At 41.7% G+C, this 18,307-nt stretch overlaps 2 protein-coding genes across 2 annotated transcripts in view; one reads left to right on the top strand and one right to left on the bottom strand.

Annotated features, from left to right (window-relative positions):
* The window catches only part of LOC114641593 (zinc finger protein 383-like), a 175,347-nt gene that overhangs the window by 139,230 nt on the left and 17,810 nt on the right, over positions 1-18,307 (top strand). The gene's annotated exons all lie outside the window — the stretch shown is intronic.
* LOC114641595 (zinc finger protein 845-like) overlaps positions 9,404-18,307 on the bottom strand; it is a 78,183-nt gene continuing 69,279 nt past the window's right edge. The window contains exons 4-5 of the mRNA XM_028790633.2: positions 14,131-14,686; positions 9,404-12,183 (exon numbers count right to left, since the gene is read on the bottom strand). Coding sequence (XP_028646466.2) covers positions 11,000-12,183; positions 14,131-14,686 — 1,740 coding nt within the window. The 3' untranslated portion in view covers positions 9,404-10,999. The remainder of the gene's footprint in view (positions 12,184-14,130; positions 14,687-18,307) is intronic.

Below are 18,307 nucleotides of genomic sequence, written 5' to 3'. Positions count from 1 at the left end.
CCTTCATACCCCTTGTGATGAGTGGCCGGCTCGTCCTGATCTACTTCTACTGACCACTCCACACTCTGCCTGTCTCCTTCTCTCAATCCTCTTTTTTTACTTTCAAGTATACAAATACTAGGGAAAGTATTGTAATTGTCCAGAAATTCGATGTCAAGATTTTGATGAATCTCCATGTTTTAGACCTCCCTGACTTTCTCGTATACAAAGTAATGGGAAAGTATTGAAATCCTCCAAAATTCCAAAATTTGTTTTAGACCATTTTTGGAATTGTGTGTGTGTGTGTGTGTGCAAACACGGTAACTTGAATTCGCTTTCACTTAGTTCAACAAAATTTTGCATACAAATATCAGGTACAAAACGTAGATTTCTATCAACTTTTGGGCTATTTCAGCTAACCGGAACTGGTACTTTACCTGAACACATACTCAATTGTTTTAATCTTTTTATTCATGCGGCTGCAAAGTCCAATTTATTCAACTTGACTTTAATAAGAACTGTTCAATATATTATTAATTTAATTTAATTATTGTTTGTCGATGGTTCTTTAATGTACATGATATAAAACTACAATCCTTGTCTTGCGGTTTACTCCTAAAATATCCATTCCCATATCTGAGTATACAAGAAAGTTTTGGGGAGACGACTCCTGATTTATTTATTTTTTTGTTCTGCCTGTAGGTCAATGTTCCCTCTAAGTTGAGCATGTGAGCCATCGTTTACACACTTCTAGGAGTCTTGCATACAGATTTTATAAGGTCACACAGAAAAAGAATCGTTTTTCAAACAAAGGTAAATTATCCAAGTTTGAATAGATATAAATGAAAAGAAATCCACTTGATTTCACTGAGCTTCCATATAAATCACTTGATCACGAGCTCTTAGTCTGTAACCTTAAAAATGGAAAAACCAACGTGCCTTGGCAATGCTAATGGGTGGCATGTTGGTGAAGCGGTTAGCACTGCTGTTTCACAAATTCAGCATCCTGTGCCGGGTGGTTGCTCATCTGGAGTTTGCCTGTTCTCTTTGTATCTCTGTGTGTTCCTTCCCAATAGGTGTCATTTTCTGTGCCTTCACTGTAGTTGTTTTGGAGACCATACATGGTGAAGTTTCATTACGCATCAGTCAGATTGTGTTTCTAGAAGACTTTTATATTTGTCAAGGTGACCATGGCTTTATAACACTGTGAGGTTCACTGTTGATGAATATAAAAGCAACATTCTGGTTCTGCATGTCCAGTTCAGTTCACACGCCAACTTGTGGACTTTGGGTTGATTGTGTCGAAGTGGACACAACACATTAAGAAGGCTCACCAGTGTGTCGACTTCAGCAGACCTCTGAGGTAGATGTGAATTTCTCCATCTACTCATACAGACTCCTACATATGGACATGGAAGTCCATCCGCACTGTTCAGCTAATGAAGAAGGTTGCAGATATTTTGAAAAATTGAATTGAAACCATAATAATCAGAATATCTAATCACCAAAACCAAGACATTAACCAAAGATTACTAAAGTTGTAACCAAGCTGAGGGCTAAGACATGATAAGAAATGGTAGCAGACTCATTGATCATCTTGTATATCCGGAAAGTGCACATTGTTGACCTTTATACCAACAATATAGTGTTGTCACGTGCTGAGCACCCCAAACATTCCTTCTGGAACAACAATATGACCACCAAAGTGTCCCAAAATGGCAGTACACGTGCAGAAGATGTAAGATGTAAGATGTGACTAACTGAAAAACACCCTGACCCTCAATTGTTAGATTTGGGTTCCCCATCTTTACAAAACCACAAATTGGTACTTAAAACCACAATGAAACACTCCCGGGGATACCTGTAATCATTTAAATAGAACCAGAGGATACCAGTCACATCCTGGTAAGGCACCTGCTCAGCCCAGGGCTACAGGGCACGAGAGGTGGTGGTTAAGGTGACACAGAATTGGACTGGCACCTGTTCATACAGACCGTGTTTGAGAGGCAAAGTGGATTGCTAAAGAACTGGGCCCGTCCTGCAAAGCCCCTTTTGTCACTCCTCTTCATTGGTGCACACACCAATAGATTCAGGTAGCAATACAAATAATAATACATTTTATTTATATAGCGCCTTTCCCATGCTCAAGGTGCTCTTCATATGGTTAATGGATAGTCGGTCATAAGACCAAATTCTGTTTTTTGTTATATGTATTATAAAATTGTACATATTGTAAAGACAAGACCCCTAATGGATAGAAATAGAAATGTTCACAACCTCATGAAAGTCCCCAAAGCCACTAGATGGTGCTATGCAGTATAACAGCCAGTTTTGACACTCTGTGCTATAGGGATTCTTTAGTGGGGTGCCTTAGAATGGTGGTCATGTAACCCTGAATTACTTAGAAAGGCTTTCCCCGTGGGGATCCCTGGAGCCATTCCAAAAAGCCCCTTTCAGTCAGGAAGTACACTGAGAACTTGGAGGTGGGGCATGACAGGTGACGGGGGCTCAAGAGGCTTCTTGGTTGGGTGCATGCGCCGATAGCGGATCGCTGCACCCACCACACGACAAACCACCTGGATTGGCATCCGAGTGCAGCGGGTGACAACTCAGCACCACGCTGGGAACAGTGGGAGGTTTATTTTTTTTTTTTACAGTGGCTGGAGTGCTAAACCTGCCAGCGACCCCCAAGTTTTCCCTGTAAGTTGGAGGACCTAAATGCAGACGTAAAACAGAATAAGGGGGTCATCGGCAAGTAGAATAGCCCCCCACACCATGCAGGTGTTTACAAGGGCCAGAAGGCTCGGTCTTTTGTTGTTTTTTATTCCACTTGTGTGTGTTCACCTTTATTCATTGCTCTTAATGCCCCCTTGTTTTGTCAGTAAAGCCCCTTCTCTTTTATTACTTTGGTCTTTCTGGTCATCAGTTAAGTTTGGGTGCAGCTCACCTCAAGTCTACAGTATATGTTGGCATTTTCTATTTTGTAAGCTGTTGCACCTTTAATGTCTTCTGTTGGTGTCGTATTCCTGTCTGTTTACTGAGGAAATATGCAAGGAAGGCATCTTTGGATCTGACCTGGAAGATGCAGAGCTGGGGGTCTACGACACGATACCCTGACGCACAGAGGCACTTTAGGTTTTAAAACTTTACACTTGCCTTCATAAATCCTATCTATCTATCTATAGTGCATCCGGAAAGTATTCACTTTCTCCGCTGTTTCAAGTGTGGGGAGATGGGACAATTGTCACCTAATTGCCCATCTGAACCCAAGGACTGCTCGTTGGTGAAGGGGGAAAGGTAATGTGCCACTGTGATTAACCCTTTGTCTCTTCCTTATACAGGCGCAGTTATTATAAATGGCAGAAAGGTAAGGGCAATGTTTCGATTCCGGGAGTAACATTTCCATTGTTGCTTCCTGTTTCGTTTTACCGCAACAGTGGCTAAAAATAAAAACCAGCCTCAAATGTATACACGGAGACATCCATCCACCCATCCATTTTCCAACCCGCTGAATCCGAACACAGGGTCACGGGGGTCTGCTGGAGCCAATCCCAGCCAACACGGGGCACAAGGCAGGGAACCAACCCACCGCAGTACACGGAGACATACGGTATTATAAAACAGCCAAGTGTGTAGTCGCAGTGGATTATACTTTAACTAGAATGACCATGGCTGTATTAGCGGATCCTCCGTTTCCAGTCATATTAGGAAGAGATTGGAGTGATATTAACAGCGGTAAAAACGTAACTGCTCCTGGGAAAAGTTTAGGCTTAATAATGGAGAATGCTGCTGCAACTGCCTCCACGCTGTGTACAACAGTTGCTAGGACCAATATAGGTACCCAGTGTGGAGGAGTCGATGTCCCATCATGATCTACGGGAGCTAGTACAATTAACATGGAGGACGTGGTGGCAGAAGCCCCTCCCAGTGAGGTCAATAGAGACCCTATCCAGGATTTAACAGCCCAGTTTCTATTTACCCCTTCAACATTTAAAAAAGAACAATGGAACGATGATTCCTTAAAATTTGCAAGAAATGCAATATTATCAACTGAGGGTTACAGTGCATCCAGAAAGTATTCACAGCGCATCACTTTTTCCCCATTTTGTTATGTTACAGCCTTATTCCAAAATGGATTCAATTCATTTTTTTCCTCAGAATTCTACACACAACACCCCATAATGACAACGTGAAAAAAGTTTACTTGAGATTTTTGCAAATTTAATATAAATAAAAAAATTGAGAAAGCCCATGTCCATAAGTATTCACAGCCTTTGCCATGAAGCTCCAAATTGAGCTCAGGTGCCTCCTGTTTCCCCTGATCATCCTTGAGATGTTTCTGCAGCTTCACTGGAGTCCACCTGTGGTAAATGCAGTTGACTGGACATGATTTGGAAAGGCACACACCTGTCTATAGAAGGTCCCACAATTGACAGTTCATGTCAGAGCACAAACCAAGCATGAAGTCAAAGGAATTGTCTGTAGACCTCCGAGACAGGATTGTCTCAAGGCACAAATCTGGGGAAGGTTACAAAAGAATTTCTGCTGCTTTGAAGGTCCCAATGAGCACAGTGGCCTCCATCATCCATAAGTGGAAGAAGTTCGAAACCACCAGGACTCTTCCTACAGTTGTCTGGCCATCTAAACTGAGCGATCAGGGGAGAAGGGCCTTAATCAGGGAGGTGACCAAGAACCCGATGGTCACTCTGTCAGAGGTCCTCTGTGGAGAGAGTAGAACCTTCCAGAAGGACAACCATCTCTGCAGCAATCCACCAATCAGGCCAGATGGAAGCCACTCCTTAGTAAAAGGCACATGGCAGCCCACCTGGAGTTTGCCAAAAGGCACCTGAAGGACTCTCAGACCATGAGAAAGAAAATTCTCTGGTCTGATGAGACAAAGATTGAACTCTTTGGTGTGAATGGCAGGCGTCATGTTTGGAGGAAACCAGGCACCGCTCATCACCAGGCCAATACCATCCCTACAGTGAAGCATGGTGGTGGCAGCATGATGTGGGGATGGGAGACTAGTCAGGATAAAGGGAAAGATGACTGCAGCAATGTACAGAGACATCCTGGATGAGAACCTGCTCCAGAGCGCTCTTGACCTCAGACTGGGGCGGCGGTTTATCTTTCAGCAGGACAACGACCCTAAGCACACAGCCAAGATATCAAAGGAGTGGCTTCAGGACAACTCTGTGAATGTCCTTGAGTGGCCCAGCCAGAGCCCAGACTTGAATCTGATTGAACATCTCTGGAGAGATCTTAAAATGGCTGTGCACCGACGCTTCCCATCCAACCCGATGGAGCTTGAGAGGTGCTGCAAAGAGGAATGGGCGAAACTGGCCAAGGATAGGTGTGCCAAGCTTGTGGCATCATATTCAACAAGACTTGTGGCTGGAATTGCTGCCAAAGGTGCATCGACAAAGTATTGAGCAAAGGCTGTGAATACTTATGGACATGGGATTTCTCAGTTTGTTTATTTTTAATAAATTTGCAAAAATCTCAAGTAAACTTTTTTCACGTTGTCATTATGGGTTGTTGTGTGTAGAATTCTGAGGAAAAAAATGAATTTAATCCATTTTGGAATAAGGCTGTAACATAACAAAATGTGGAAAAAGTGATGCGCTGGGAATACTTTCCGGATGCACTGTGTATATATATCCAGACTTTGCTATTTACATTTTCTTTCATACTTCTCTCTACTGGTATTATTGCTCTTTAATAAACTCCACATTGCTTTTTACTTTCTATACTTTGTCTTCATATCTAGAGTGATTGAGATAATAAGGTATTTTTTTATTACGAGCACTTGGTGCAGTGCCATATGATCTAACCTGCGAGGTTTATCGAGGCAAGGATGAAGAGTTCTGTCCAATAATGAACAGTGCATTAAAGTTAAACATTCATTGGTTGACAGATGGCCAATAGCCAGGGATGTCGAGCCTTGGTAGGTTTGAAAATATTCTTGGAGACGAAAGGTAATATTTAGGTCTGAAGATATGTCTAAGACATTGCACACTGTTTGTGCCTATGATAAGTATGTCTCTTGGAACATTAGGGAAAGTGCACTGTGCTTGTGTTATTCATATGGTACTTGTGTGAGTTAAAGTGCTAGGGAGGAACGTGCATGTGAATACATCTTTCATACGGGACTTTTGTGGTAAGGGTCTGTGTGTATGTGTAAATCTATCTATGTGTCTGTTAATCTTATGGTGTGACAGTGGACCAACCCAATAACAAACTCTACGAGTACACGTATCCTTGAAGAAAATAAGGGTAAGTAAAGGGAAATATCACCATGACACATTCCCTTAGGGATACGCTGTTGAGACCTGTGGGGGCTGTCAGGAGGTGCTATCAGAATACGAATACCCTGTTCCAGGGTGGTTCTAACTGACCCAGAAGTGCTTCCTAGAGATAATAATCTGTGCACCAGAAGTACTCCCTGTTTAATTTTAAAAGGTAACCCTCAACTTTACCTTGGGTGTCAGTGTCAGGAGGAAGAGACAAAGCTCACTGGAGAGGAGTGGAAAAAAAGAGAAGAGTATGCTGTGTTGGGAAAGAAGCCGGTGTAAAAGTGTTCAATTTAATATAAAGGACTGATTGGAACCCAGGAGTAGCTCCTGTGTAGTCCTGCCAAGTGGTTGGGGCTCAGTTACATCTCCCTAGTGGCCACTATCTATCTATTATATAGTGCCTTTCACTCTATCTAATCCTGCCTACTATACTAACATTAAATTATATATATCCATCCATCCATCCATTTTCCAACCTGCTGAATCCCAACACAGGGTCACGGGGATCTGCTGGAGCCAATCCCAGCCAGCACAGGGCGCAAGGCAGGAAACAATCCCAGGCAGGGTGCCAACCCTATCTATCTATCTTTATATAGTGCTTTCACATCTATCTATCTATCATATAGTGCATTTCATATCTATCTACCTATCTATTATTATATAGTGCATTTCACATCTATCTGTTATTATATAGTACCTTTCATGTATATCTATCCATCTTATAGTGCCTTTCACATCTATCTATCTATCATATAGTGCATTTCACATCTATCTATTATTAAATAGTGAATTTCACATCTATCTATCCATCCATTTTCCAACCCACTGAATCCAAACACAGGGTCACGCGGGTCTGCTGGAGCCAATCCCAGCCAACACAGGGCACAAGGCAGGAACCAATCCCAGGCAGGGTGCCAACCCTATCTATATTTATATAGCGCCTTTCACATCTTTCTATTATATAGTGTATTTCACATCTATCTATAGCACCTTTTACATCTATCAATTATATAGTGCATTTCACATCTACAGGGTGGTCCAGATCTAACTGTGCAATTATTGCATTGCATTGCATTAAAAGTTGCATAGTTAGATAGATAGATGTGAAATGCACTATATACTTGATACAGGGTGGTCCAGATCTATCTGTTATTATATAGTGCCTTTCATGTCTATCAATCATATAGTGCATTTCATGTCTATCTGTTATTATATAGTGCCTTTCACGTCTATCTATCCATCTTATAGTGCCTTTCACTATCTATCATATAGTGCATTTCACATCAATCTACCTATCTATTATTATATAGTGAATTTCACATCTATCTATCCATCCATTTTCCAACCCACTGAATCCAAACACAGGTTCACAGGGGTCTGCTGGAGCCAATCCCAGCCAACACAGGGTGCAAGGCAGGAACCAATCCCGGGCAGGGTGCCAACCCTATCTATATTTATATAGCTCCTTTCACATCTTTCTATTATATAGTGTATTTCACATCTATCTATCTATAGCACCTTTTACATCTATCAATTATATAGTGCATTTCACATCTACAGGGTGGTCCAGATCTAACTATGCAATTATTGCATTGCATTGCATTAAAAGTTGCAAAGTTAGATCTGGACCACTCTATATCTATCAATTATATAGTGCCTTTCACGTCTATCTATTTATCCATTTTATAGCACCTTTCACATCTATCATATAGTGCAATTCACATCTATCCATCTATTTTCACGGCTCATTTTTATTCAAACAAACAACACACATATTCGTTAATTTATACACAATTTCAGCAATTACTTAATCAATTCAAATGGCACCACATATTTTTACACATGGTCTTTAACACACAATATTCTCAGACTTGCTTAAAGTTCTTTTATTTCACTTCAGTCACAGAAATCCCACTCACGTACTGCATAATATTCTCCTAGTCACTTAAACTATCCAACACTATTAAGCCCACTCAGTATTTATTTATATTTTTCCTTCAGGTATTCTATATCTGAAGTCTTACATGTGTCATGTTTCTCATTGTGTTGTTTTCATTCTCCACTGTCTATTTACTTACACACTGCACTGAGAAGCAAATAGTCACATGAAAAGAAATGGATAGAAACAAACTGCCCAGAAGAACCAGCTAACTCCTCTAAAAGCATAGCCAAAAGTAACTGGAAACCTGCCGAAATGTTAACCTTCAAACTCCGCTTTAACTTAAAACAAACTTTATTACGGCACTGATCAGGACAAATACACACCCGACTGACTTAGATGACTCAAATATCAGTTGCTGCTGCAAATGTGTTACCTTTTAGTTAATTTTATTATGTTTCCCCTATTTTTGGAGGATTTATTATAACAGCAATACCGTGAAATATAAAAATAATTAAAAAAAAAAAAACACCGCCCCATTGTATGAAAATGTAAATGCAAAACAGAAAGAGAACTTACATTTTGGAAAGAATCTTTACAAATGGTGAGGAAAAAGTAAGAATTCAAGTAAATGCAGACTTCAGCTGTCTCAATCAGAATGAGATCCAAACTCTTGAGATGACAGTAGACTGCAGCAGCTCCAAGATGAAGATGAAAGCGACGTACAGCATCTCCGAGGACAGTAGAATAAAGTATTCCCATGTTTTCCTTTATAAAACAACACACTTTTCACAAAATTGAATGGTCTTTCAGTTGCCTTGCTGCTGAAGCCCGAGCCTAAATGGGTCTTTAGCATGGTCAGGTTACTCAGCACGACTCATCTTGTATGATCACATATAGTAGATTATCTGTCTTAATGTTTCAAAGCCCCCCCCCCTTTCTATTATAATAGATTACAGCAGTGAATTCATCAAAACATTAAATGATTCTTAAAAAACACACACACAAAGAGTTCCTCGACTTATTCAGTCATCTGACTTGACCTCCATCATCACGCCCGTTCACCAATTAACAAACTCCCGTCCAAAAAGATGACATGAAGCAGGCAGGTATATTATTCTGTGGCAAACCAGTCTAGGAGCGAGACCTCCTAACTCACATCCAATTTAGATAAAAGGACTGTGGTGAGATGAGGGAACCAAACAGTTGTGAAAATACTCAATAAATAAAGAAGAGTCCTGAGCCACCATTAAAAATAAACTCCAACATGGTGGGGTCCCATGTGCTGCTTTTAATGCAACATGGCGGAATGAAGAAATCTAACAGAGCAGAGTCTTTTCATTTAGGGCTATTCACAAAACAAGTTTCAATATGTTTTAATTTACACCAATCAGCATACAGATAAATGGTATATTCCAGAAACATTAAGTATTATGAAAAACCTCAAATTAGTTAAACATATTAAAAGTCATAAGTAAATATCTGGTTAAAAGAAACAAGACTTTTTATTTGTAAACTGTTACCAGAGAACAAAATATAAAGTCAGATGTGACAGATGATCTCATTTTCTAATTGAAATGTGTCGGTACAAAGAAAGTCAGGGTGTTCCAAAGTCAACAGACCGGCAGTTTCAAGCTTTTTTCCCCCTCATCCAGTCTTATACAGCAAAGTCCACCAAGTGAAGGTACTCCTCAGAACCTGAGTGGTTAGGTGAGTGATATTTGGAGTCTTTGTCCTCCTTCCCCTCTTATCGTTCACCTTAAGGTCTTCTTTAACTCCAGTTTTAGTTTGTGAGTGACTTAACAGTTCTACCGTCAGAAAATTGTTTGCTACATTTAGAACAACACTGAGGTTTCTCTCCAAATGTGTGTTTCTTTGGGATACTTGAAGACTTCGGTAACTGGTGAATCTAGAACAAGATGGTTTCTCTCCACTATGAAGGAGACTGTGGAAGATTGTGGGTTCACTTCCCGGTTCCTCCCTGTGTGGATAGCGCTTTGAGTACTGAGAAAAGCGCTATATAAATGTAATGAATTATTATTGTAATTTGTGTGTGCTTCTGAAGAGTGCCCCTGCTAAGGAATCGCTTGCCACATTCAAAACTGCAGTATGGCTACTCTCCATTGGGAATTCTTGTATACCTCTGAAGACTGGTTAATTGTGGGAATCGTTTCTCACATTCAAAACAGCAATTAGGTTACCATCGGGGATTAATTTCTCAACAATGGTTTAGCTTGCTTACATTCCGAGACTCACTTTTGTGGTGATTTTTGCATGGCTACAGCTATAATTCTGTTAGATTTGCTGCCGGGGCTTTGCGTAGTACTTGTGACTTACTATTGAGAATCCTTTCCCATATTCAGAACAACAATACAGCTTCTCTTCAGTGTGAATAATCATGTTAGGCAAGCTGTATTAATGGAACTGTTTGCCACATTCAGAAGAAAAATATGGTTGTCTCCAGTTTAATTTCTGTGTGCACCTCAAGATCACCAATATCTGAGAATACTTTGCCACTTTCAGAACAGCCTTAAGGTTTCTCTCCAGTGGGTATATTCCTCTAAAGCTGGCTTAGAATTGGGAATCATTTGCCACATTAAGAATAGCAAAATGGTTTCTCTTGGGGAATAATTTCTCAGTAATGATTTAGTTTCCTTACTTTCAGTACAAAAGTGAACCCTATTCTTGAGTCCTGAATCGTAGCCGTTTTTCCTTGAGTGATTTCTGCACTGCTGACATTTTTGTTTTCTTAAGTTGGTTGCCAGGACTTTGCGTAGTACTTGCCTTGTTCCTAATATTGCTTCCTTCTGGAATTCATATGGAGTTATGGTAATTGGTAGGGCATCTAGACAGGCCTAGAATTTCTTTTCTTAATTTTTCTTAATTTGATCTTTCCGGTATGAATTTGTGTGTGACGGTAAAGAGCACTATTGTCAATGAATCGTTTTCCACATTCTGAACAGCAGTATGGCTTCTCTCCAGTGTGGATTCTTGTGTGCCTATGAAGACTGCTTATTTGTGAGAATCCTTTCCCACATTCAGAGCAGCAATAAGGTTTCTCCCCAGTGTGGATCCTTCTGTGGGTCTGAAGATGGATTACTTGTGAGAATGCTTTTCCACATTCAGAACAACAATAAGGTTTCTCATCAGTATGAATTCTCATGTGTCTATTAAGGCCGCTGCAGTAATGGAACTGTTTGCCACATTCAGAACAACTGTAAAGTTTCTCTCTAATGTGAATTCTTTTGTGTTCAGAAAGATTGCTATAGTTGGAGTACACTATACCACACTCAGAACAGGAATAAGGCTTCTCTCCGTTATGAATTTCTGTATGCGTCTCAAGGGCACTGCTGTCACTGAATACTTTGCCACATTCCAAACAGCCATAAGATTTCTCTCCAGTGTAGTGGATTTTTGTGTGCCTCTGAAGATGGCTCAGTACTGAGAACCGCTTCCCACATTCAGAACAGCAATATGGCTTCTCTCCAGTGTGGATTCTTCTGTGCCTATGAAGACTGCTTGTCTGTGAGAATCCTTTCCCACATTCAGAACAGCAATGTGGTTTCTCTCCAGTGTGAATTCTTCTGTGGGTCTGAAGATGGCTTACTTGTGAGAATCCTTTCCCACAGTCAGAGCAACAATAAGGTTTCTCTTTAGTGTGAATTCTCATGTGTTTATTAAGCAAGCTGCTGTAAGGGAACCATTTGCCACACTCAGAACAGGCATAGGGCTTCTGACTCGTATGAATTAACGTATGATCTCTGCAGTCAGGAGTGTTTTTGAACATTTTTCTGCATTTTCTATTCTCTTCATCTGTATTATATTGCTGTTTCTGATCAGTGCTACTAGCTTCTCTCTGTACTAGTTTGACACCATTTGGAGAACTACACTTCAAAGAGGCTGAGGTCACATTTTCTGATCGTCTTGTTGATTTCTTCATCTTTACCTTGTCCTGTTTGTCTTGCAGTCTGCCCTGAAGAGAGGTCTGAACAAATAAAGCTGGGGAGACGCTGCAGTTCTCTGGGACATCTGTAAAAACAAATCAGCTTAGTTAAATGTTTTCAACAGAGAAATTACAAATAGAGTAGGGCAGCACGCTGGTTGGTGTTGTCACCTCATGCTGAGGTTCCATTCCTGGCATCTGTTCAACTTATCCATCTTCCTCTCATATGCCAAAAGTGTGTCTTCTGTGTCAATCAACATCTTTACATTTGCCAGGTGTGCCCGAATGTGGATGCATGTGCCAGTGTGCTCTGCAATTTATTCTCAGCTGGATGTCTGCCGTATTTTCAAGCTGCCGACAACTCCAAGTTAAGAAAATGGATGGACAGGAACTGAGAACAGTGGAGCTGGTGAAGTGAGGATTCAGCCCAACTCAAGCTCCCTCATGTCCTATAGTCACTATTGCCCCTTCACTTCTCTTACTAAGCCACATTTTCTTGCTGACCCTGTCATTTAATTGCTATTTCAAGCTATGCCTTCTAATCTTTAACAGGACTGAGATGTATCCACCTCCAGAGCCAGAGCACCATATGTCACCGCAGGTCTAGGCCAGCAGTTTCAGGGCGGAACTGACATCACCACATGTCTAAACCAGCAGTTTTGTAATAAACACTTATAACCTATATTGTGAAAAGTACTGGGGCCTCCCGTCCGAATCATTGAATTCAGGTGTTCCAATCATTTTTATGGCCACAGGTGTATCACATCGAGCCCCTTGGCATGCAGACTGCTGGCTTCTACACACATCTGTGACGGAATGGGCCGCTCTCAGGAGCTCAGTAAATTCAAGTTGGTACCGTGAGAGGATGCCACCTGTGCAGTAAGTCCATTTGTGACATGTCCTCGCTACTAAATATTCAACTGTCAGTGGTGTTATAACAAAGTGGAAGCGATTGGGAACAACAGCAACAAAGTGGTAGGCCACAGAGCGGCGACAGCGCATGCTGAAAAGTCGCCAACTTTATGCAGAGTCGATAGCTACAGACCTCCAAAAGCTCAAGAGCAGTGTAGTGTAGACAGAGAGAGAGCTTCATGGAATGAATGGATCTCCACGGTCGGACATCACCAAGTGCAATGCAAAACATAGGACTGCAGAGGTGTAAAGCCCACCACCCACCACTGGACTCGAGAGCAGGGCAGACGTGGAGTGACGAATCTCGCAATCCAATGGAGAACAGGACTCGCCTGACTGCATTGTGCCAAGTGGAGGAGGGATTATGGTGTTGGACCCCTTAGTTCCAGTGAAACGAACTCTCAATGCTTCAACATACAAAGTAATTTTGGACAACTTTGTGGGAACAATTTGGAGATGGCAACACAACTGGGCACACACACCAGTGCACAAAGCATGGTCTGTAAAGAAATGGAGGAGCATGTTTGGTGTGACTGCTCAGAGTGCTGACCTCAACCCAATGGAACACCTTTGGGAGACGGCGAGCGAGCCAGGCCTTCTCGTCCAATGTCAGTGCATGACCTCACAGAGGCTCTCCTTGTCACCAGTTCCCATCAACACACTCCTACACCTTGTGGGAAGAAGAGCTGAAGCTGTTAGAGCTGCGAAGGGTGAGCCAACTCCATATTAAGAAGGGGATGGCATTAAAGTTCATGTGTGTGGAAAGCCAGACGTCCCGATACTTTTGACAGATATAGACATAGTAATAAAATGAATATCTGACTCTTGCCAGGTTCTAAATTTTTTTAAATCTAACCTCAGGTGGAAAATGACGCACAGCAGATTCGTTTATGCAGGTCAATCTGTCAGTTCATTTCACATCTCACTTCTGTTTGGCTGTCATTTAATGAAGAAACAAATCAATTCAGAGGACAATTTAGGGCTATTAAAATGAAGGGAAAAGGAGTTAATCAGCAGTGAAAACCTCTGGCTGATTAGGAAAAGCTGTAGCCCCTGCAGCCCACCAGGACCGGAGTTGAACACCCCTGTTATAAATGTTACCTTTTAACCACATTACTTACCTGTTCCACCATCCCTGGATGACCGCTGCTCTTCCTCTCTCCCATTTCCTTCTGTGATTTCCTCTTCCAACTCTGATTTCACTTCCATAGCATTCTGCTCGTTGGCCACTTGTCCCGAATTAGTGACACAGGGCTGTAAACTGGGGTGAGATTCGTCACCGATGCCTTCCTTGGCAAAATCCCCACTTTCATGGTTTAGAAGTCCAAGACTAACCGATAAATCTTCAAACTGCTCAACTTTAACTTCAACCGTCTCTCCCTTGCACTCCTCCTCTTTAAAGGACGAAATTCTTCCTTCGCAACTCTCCAGTTTGATAGACACACCCTCTGGTGCCCCCCACTCACAGTCCTCTTGCTTAATGCATGCCAGTTTTTCATCCACGACGTCCTTTTTGTTTGAAGCCATGCTCTGCGTGGGAAACTCTTCCCTTTCCACAAGTGTCTGCTTCCTCGCTTTCCTCTTCACAGTTAGAGCCCAGGCAAGGGGGGGTGGGGGGATTCGGGGGTTAATCGGACACCTCACTGCACAGCCATGTGACCTGAGAAGCAGGGCTCCCTTTAAAAATAAAAGTGATAGAATTACTTTGTAAAGTCGTCAAAAATAACTGCAGTGCATTTCAGGATTAATTTCAAGCTTTTAATTCGAACACAGAAGACTACCAACTGCATGAGAGATATTTGGAAGGCAGAATGAGAGATATTTGGAAGGCTTTCATCATCAATGTTACCCATGGAAGCTCAGATATAAAGTCCTACTGGTGAAAACAAAGTCAAGGAGGTTTTGAACCATTGCATCTTAGCCGCACAGGTCTAGTCAAAGCTGTTCCATGATCAGTGCCAACAGTTCCAAAGGCCAGATTAGGTCTGAGCTAAGACGGCCATTTCAAAGATATGATTTGCCACACCTCAATAACACATCGAGTCATATTTGGCAGCCATTGCAAATATTAAACAACTGAGTCACAGCCTGTTGACCCTCATCCTCCTGTCCGCTACCCAGACAACTCCTCTTCTCACTCCTCTTTTCCTCCTCTCCCTTCTCTCTCTCGCCTGCCAGTTGGCCCACCTCTCCACTTTACCTTGTAATCGTCCACCGCCAAGAGCCGTGGGCCTGGGCAACCTGAGGGTTACGTTAGATTACACAAGCCGTACTTCTTCTAAATCACTTCACCAATTGATGACCAAAGTAAGCAAAAAGGCAAAACAGGATGTAAAAATAATAAAGCAAATATATATTAATGAAAAGAAGTGAAACAAACTTCAAACAATATACAGTGGGTTGAAAAAGTATTCCTGCGGTGGGTTGGCACCCTGCCCGGGATTGGTTCCTGCCTTGTGCCCTGTGTTGGCCGAGATTGGCTCCAGCAGACCCCCCGTGACCCTGTGTTCGGATTCAGCGGGTTGGAAAATGGATGGATGAATGGATGTATATATGTATGTGTAAGTACATACAGTACACCCACAAGTTTCACGGGGGTTACATTCCTAGAGCACCCACGAATTGTAAAAAACCGCAAATTTTGGATGTGGTTAAAAAAAATGCCTATTTTTACAGTTTAAACCCTAAATTTTCCCCCAAAACACTTTAGGTAATATATTAAGCTGAGTTTGAAATTAAATTAAAGTAAAGAATGTAAAGGTAAACCCGTCTACTGTACAGTCCTGTACTGCTATGTCTCCCGCAGTGCTAGAATTTAACATCCCGATGTTACCGCTATATGTACTGTAATTCACACAAGCGTGTTTTCATTGCCAGAAGCCTTAGACGGTTCAGGGCACTTTGATGGCATCTTGTGGCTTTAACCGTTAAACTGCCACACACTTGCATCCCTGGACATCAAATACTTTTTGCTGCACTTTAAGTGAACGTCACAATTCACAAATAAAAAGTGACATTTTAATAGAACACATTTTTTTTTCCATGCAAAGAGCATCACACTTACTGCAACACCTGATCATTTTACACACTGCCAATGAACTGCAAAAACTATTTAAAAAAACTACTGGAACAATATGTACAAGGTGTAACTGATGCTATGGATGTAAATCACCGAGCCAACTGCTTTTGAACTTGCTACACGCAAACACACAGAGGTAAGTGCTGGCGCGCTCTCAATCCCAGGGACAGTCAGGCTGCAGGGTGTCACGCTTCGGTCACAGAATTGCAGAGAAACACAGCAGATTGTAGAGACAGGAACTGTATTCAAACACTACAAACAAACAAACATGCCTCTTTCGGAAGTAAAAGGAGCTCAGTATGCAGTTAGTTATCGATTAAAGAATAGACAAACATCATAGGGGAGCACAACCCCTGTCTGGGGGAGGAGAGAGAAACAAAGCAATCAGCCAAAAAGGACAATTACGGTTCAGGCTTTTAAGTAAGCGTAGCGTCATGTGAGAACCATATCACACGACAGAGCAGCCACACATAGCCTGAGAAGACGGCGATTTATTTATTTTTATGGTGGATATTCCAGGGATGAACCCGCACACACTCACAAACAGAGACAAAAACAAAGCAAACCAGAAATCAGACAGTAAATAAAGAATGTAATGAAAACAGCGATACCACCCCTATTCCCGTTACGGTGATTACACATTAAATACAACAAAGCACAAACAAAACACACACAGTAAATTATGAAAAACATTCAAAAAAAACGGCAACGGATGAAATGTAATGATGAAAATAGATAGTCCTACCAGTAGTTCCTGAAACGGGTGGACGGGTTCAGGAGCGTTGCTTTCTTTGCAGGATGGCCATGAACCCACTTACAGTCCTCATGCACACAGGCAGACGTCAGACACTGCAGACGCCAAACACGAAACGATCGAAGACAAAACGAATAAGTACAGGTAACCCAACAGAAGGCAGGCTGACAGACAGGAACTTGAAACACAAATTAGAAAGTCTTTTTCTTTTGCTTTTGGTCACCGGCCCCCTTTTTAAAAGCTGCACTGACATCCTTTGACCCCGTTAGCCCCAGCAGCCTCAGCAGAAGTCAATTCAGAGCCACTGCAGGGACTGCTGGGAGTCGCAGTTTCAAATTCTATTGGCTACTTTCACCATCCTAAGCTGCGTTTCCTCTACAGTACAGTATTGCCACAAAAAAAGCCATAAAAATTGTGGAGGATATTTGCGGTTTCCGCTAACAATTATTAGTAAGGGTCTAAGGAAAAATCTGCGAACGACTGAGGCCACGAGCTCTGAACCGTAACTTCATGGAGGCCTGTTGTATACATTATATATATATATATATATATATATATATATATATATATTGGGTTGGCACCCTGCCCGGGATTGGTTCCTGCCTTGTGCCCTGTGTTGGCTGGGATTGGCTCTAGCAGACCCCTGTGACCCTGTGTTCGGATTCAGCGGATTGGAAAATGGATGAATATATATATATATATATATATATATATATATATATATATATATATATATATATATATACACACACACATTAGTGCTGGGCGGTATACCGGTTCATACCGAAAACTGTTTTTTATTTTTTTTATGATATGGATTTTTCTTATACAGCGACACCAGTTTAAATTGCCTAAACGACGTTTGGAATGTGGCGCAGCGGGAAACTGTTCAAGAGAAGACCTTTTTCACTGCTACACAGCTAAACACAGATTTGTTGCACTAGGGCTCTTTTTCACTGCTACACCACCAAATAGTGGGCGGTAGCATAGGTATGCTGCGCGGTGAAAATGGACAGAGAGCATTCTGAAACTGAAGCTGACGATAAAGTTAAACATAATGACACAGAAGAAGTTTTGCCGAAAAAAAAGGAATCACGTCCGTTTCCTGGAGATACTTTAGTTTTAAAAGGCGAGATGTGTAAATACTGTTTCTATACGACTGGATAACACTGCAAGCCAAGTTGTACTTGTTTTTGTACTTGCTAGTGTATGTTTTGCTTGTAATGATCCTGCGATGTGCTGGCGACTCGTTCAGAGATGGGCGCAACTCTGAATGGATGGCATAATTAAACATGTATAACGAAGATATTTTTAAAGTTCTGAACACTCCATCGGCTAAGTGAATAACTAGTTTTAATTTCACAAAGACGTTTATCTCTGCGGTGATTGCTGCAGGCGCCTGCTGTTAGTGCGGAGGAAGTCTGTTTAAGAAGCGAGTGATTAACGACTGGGTCGGGGAACACTT

The sequence above is a fragment of the Erpetoichthys calabaricus genome, chromosome 5 (genome assembly GCF_900747795.2).
Source record: "Erpetoichthys calabaricus chromosome 5, fErpCal1.3, whole genome shotgun sequence".
Lineage (NCBI taxonomy): Eukaryota > Metazoa > Chordata > Cladistia > Polypteriformes > Polypteridae > Erpetoichthys > Erpetoichthys calabaricus.
This window is presented reverse-complemented; position numbering and strand designations above follow the sequence as displayed.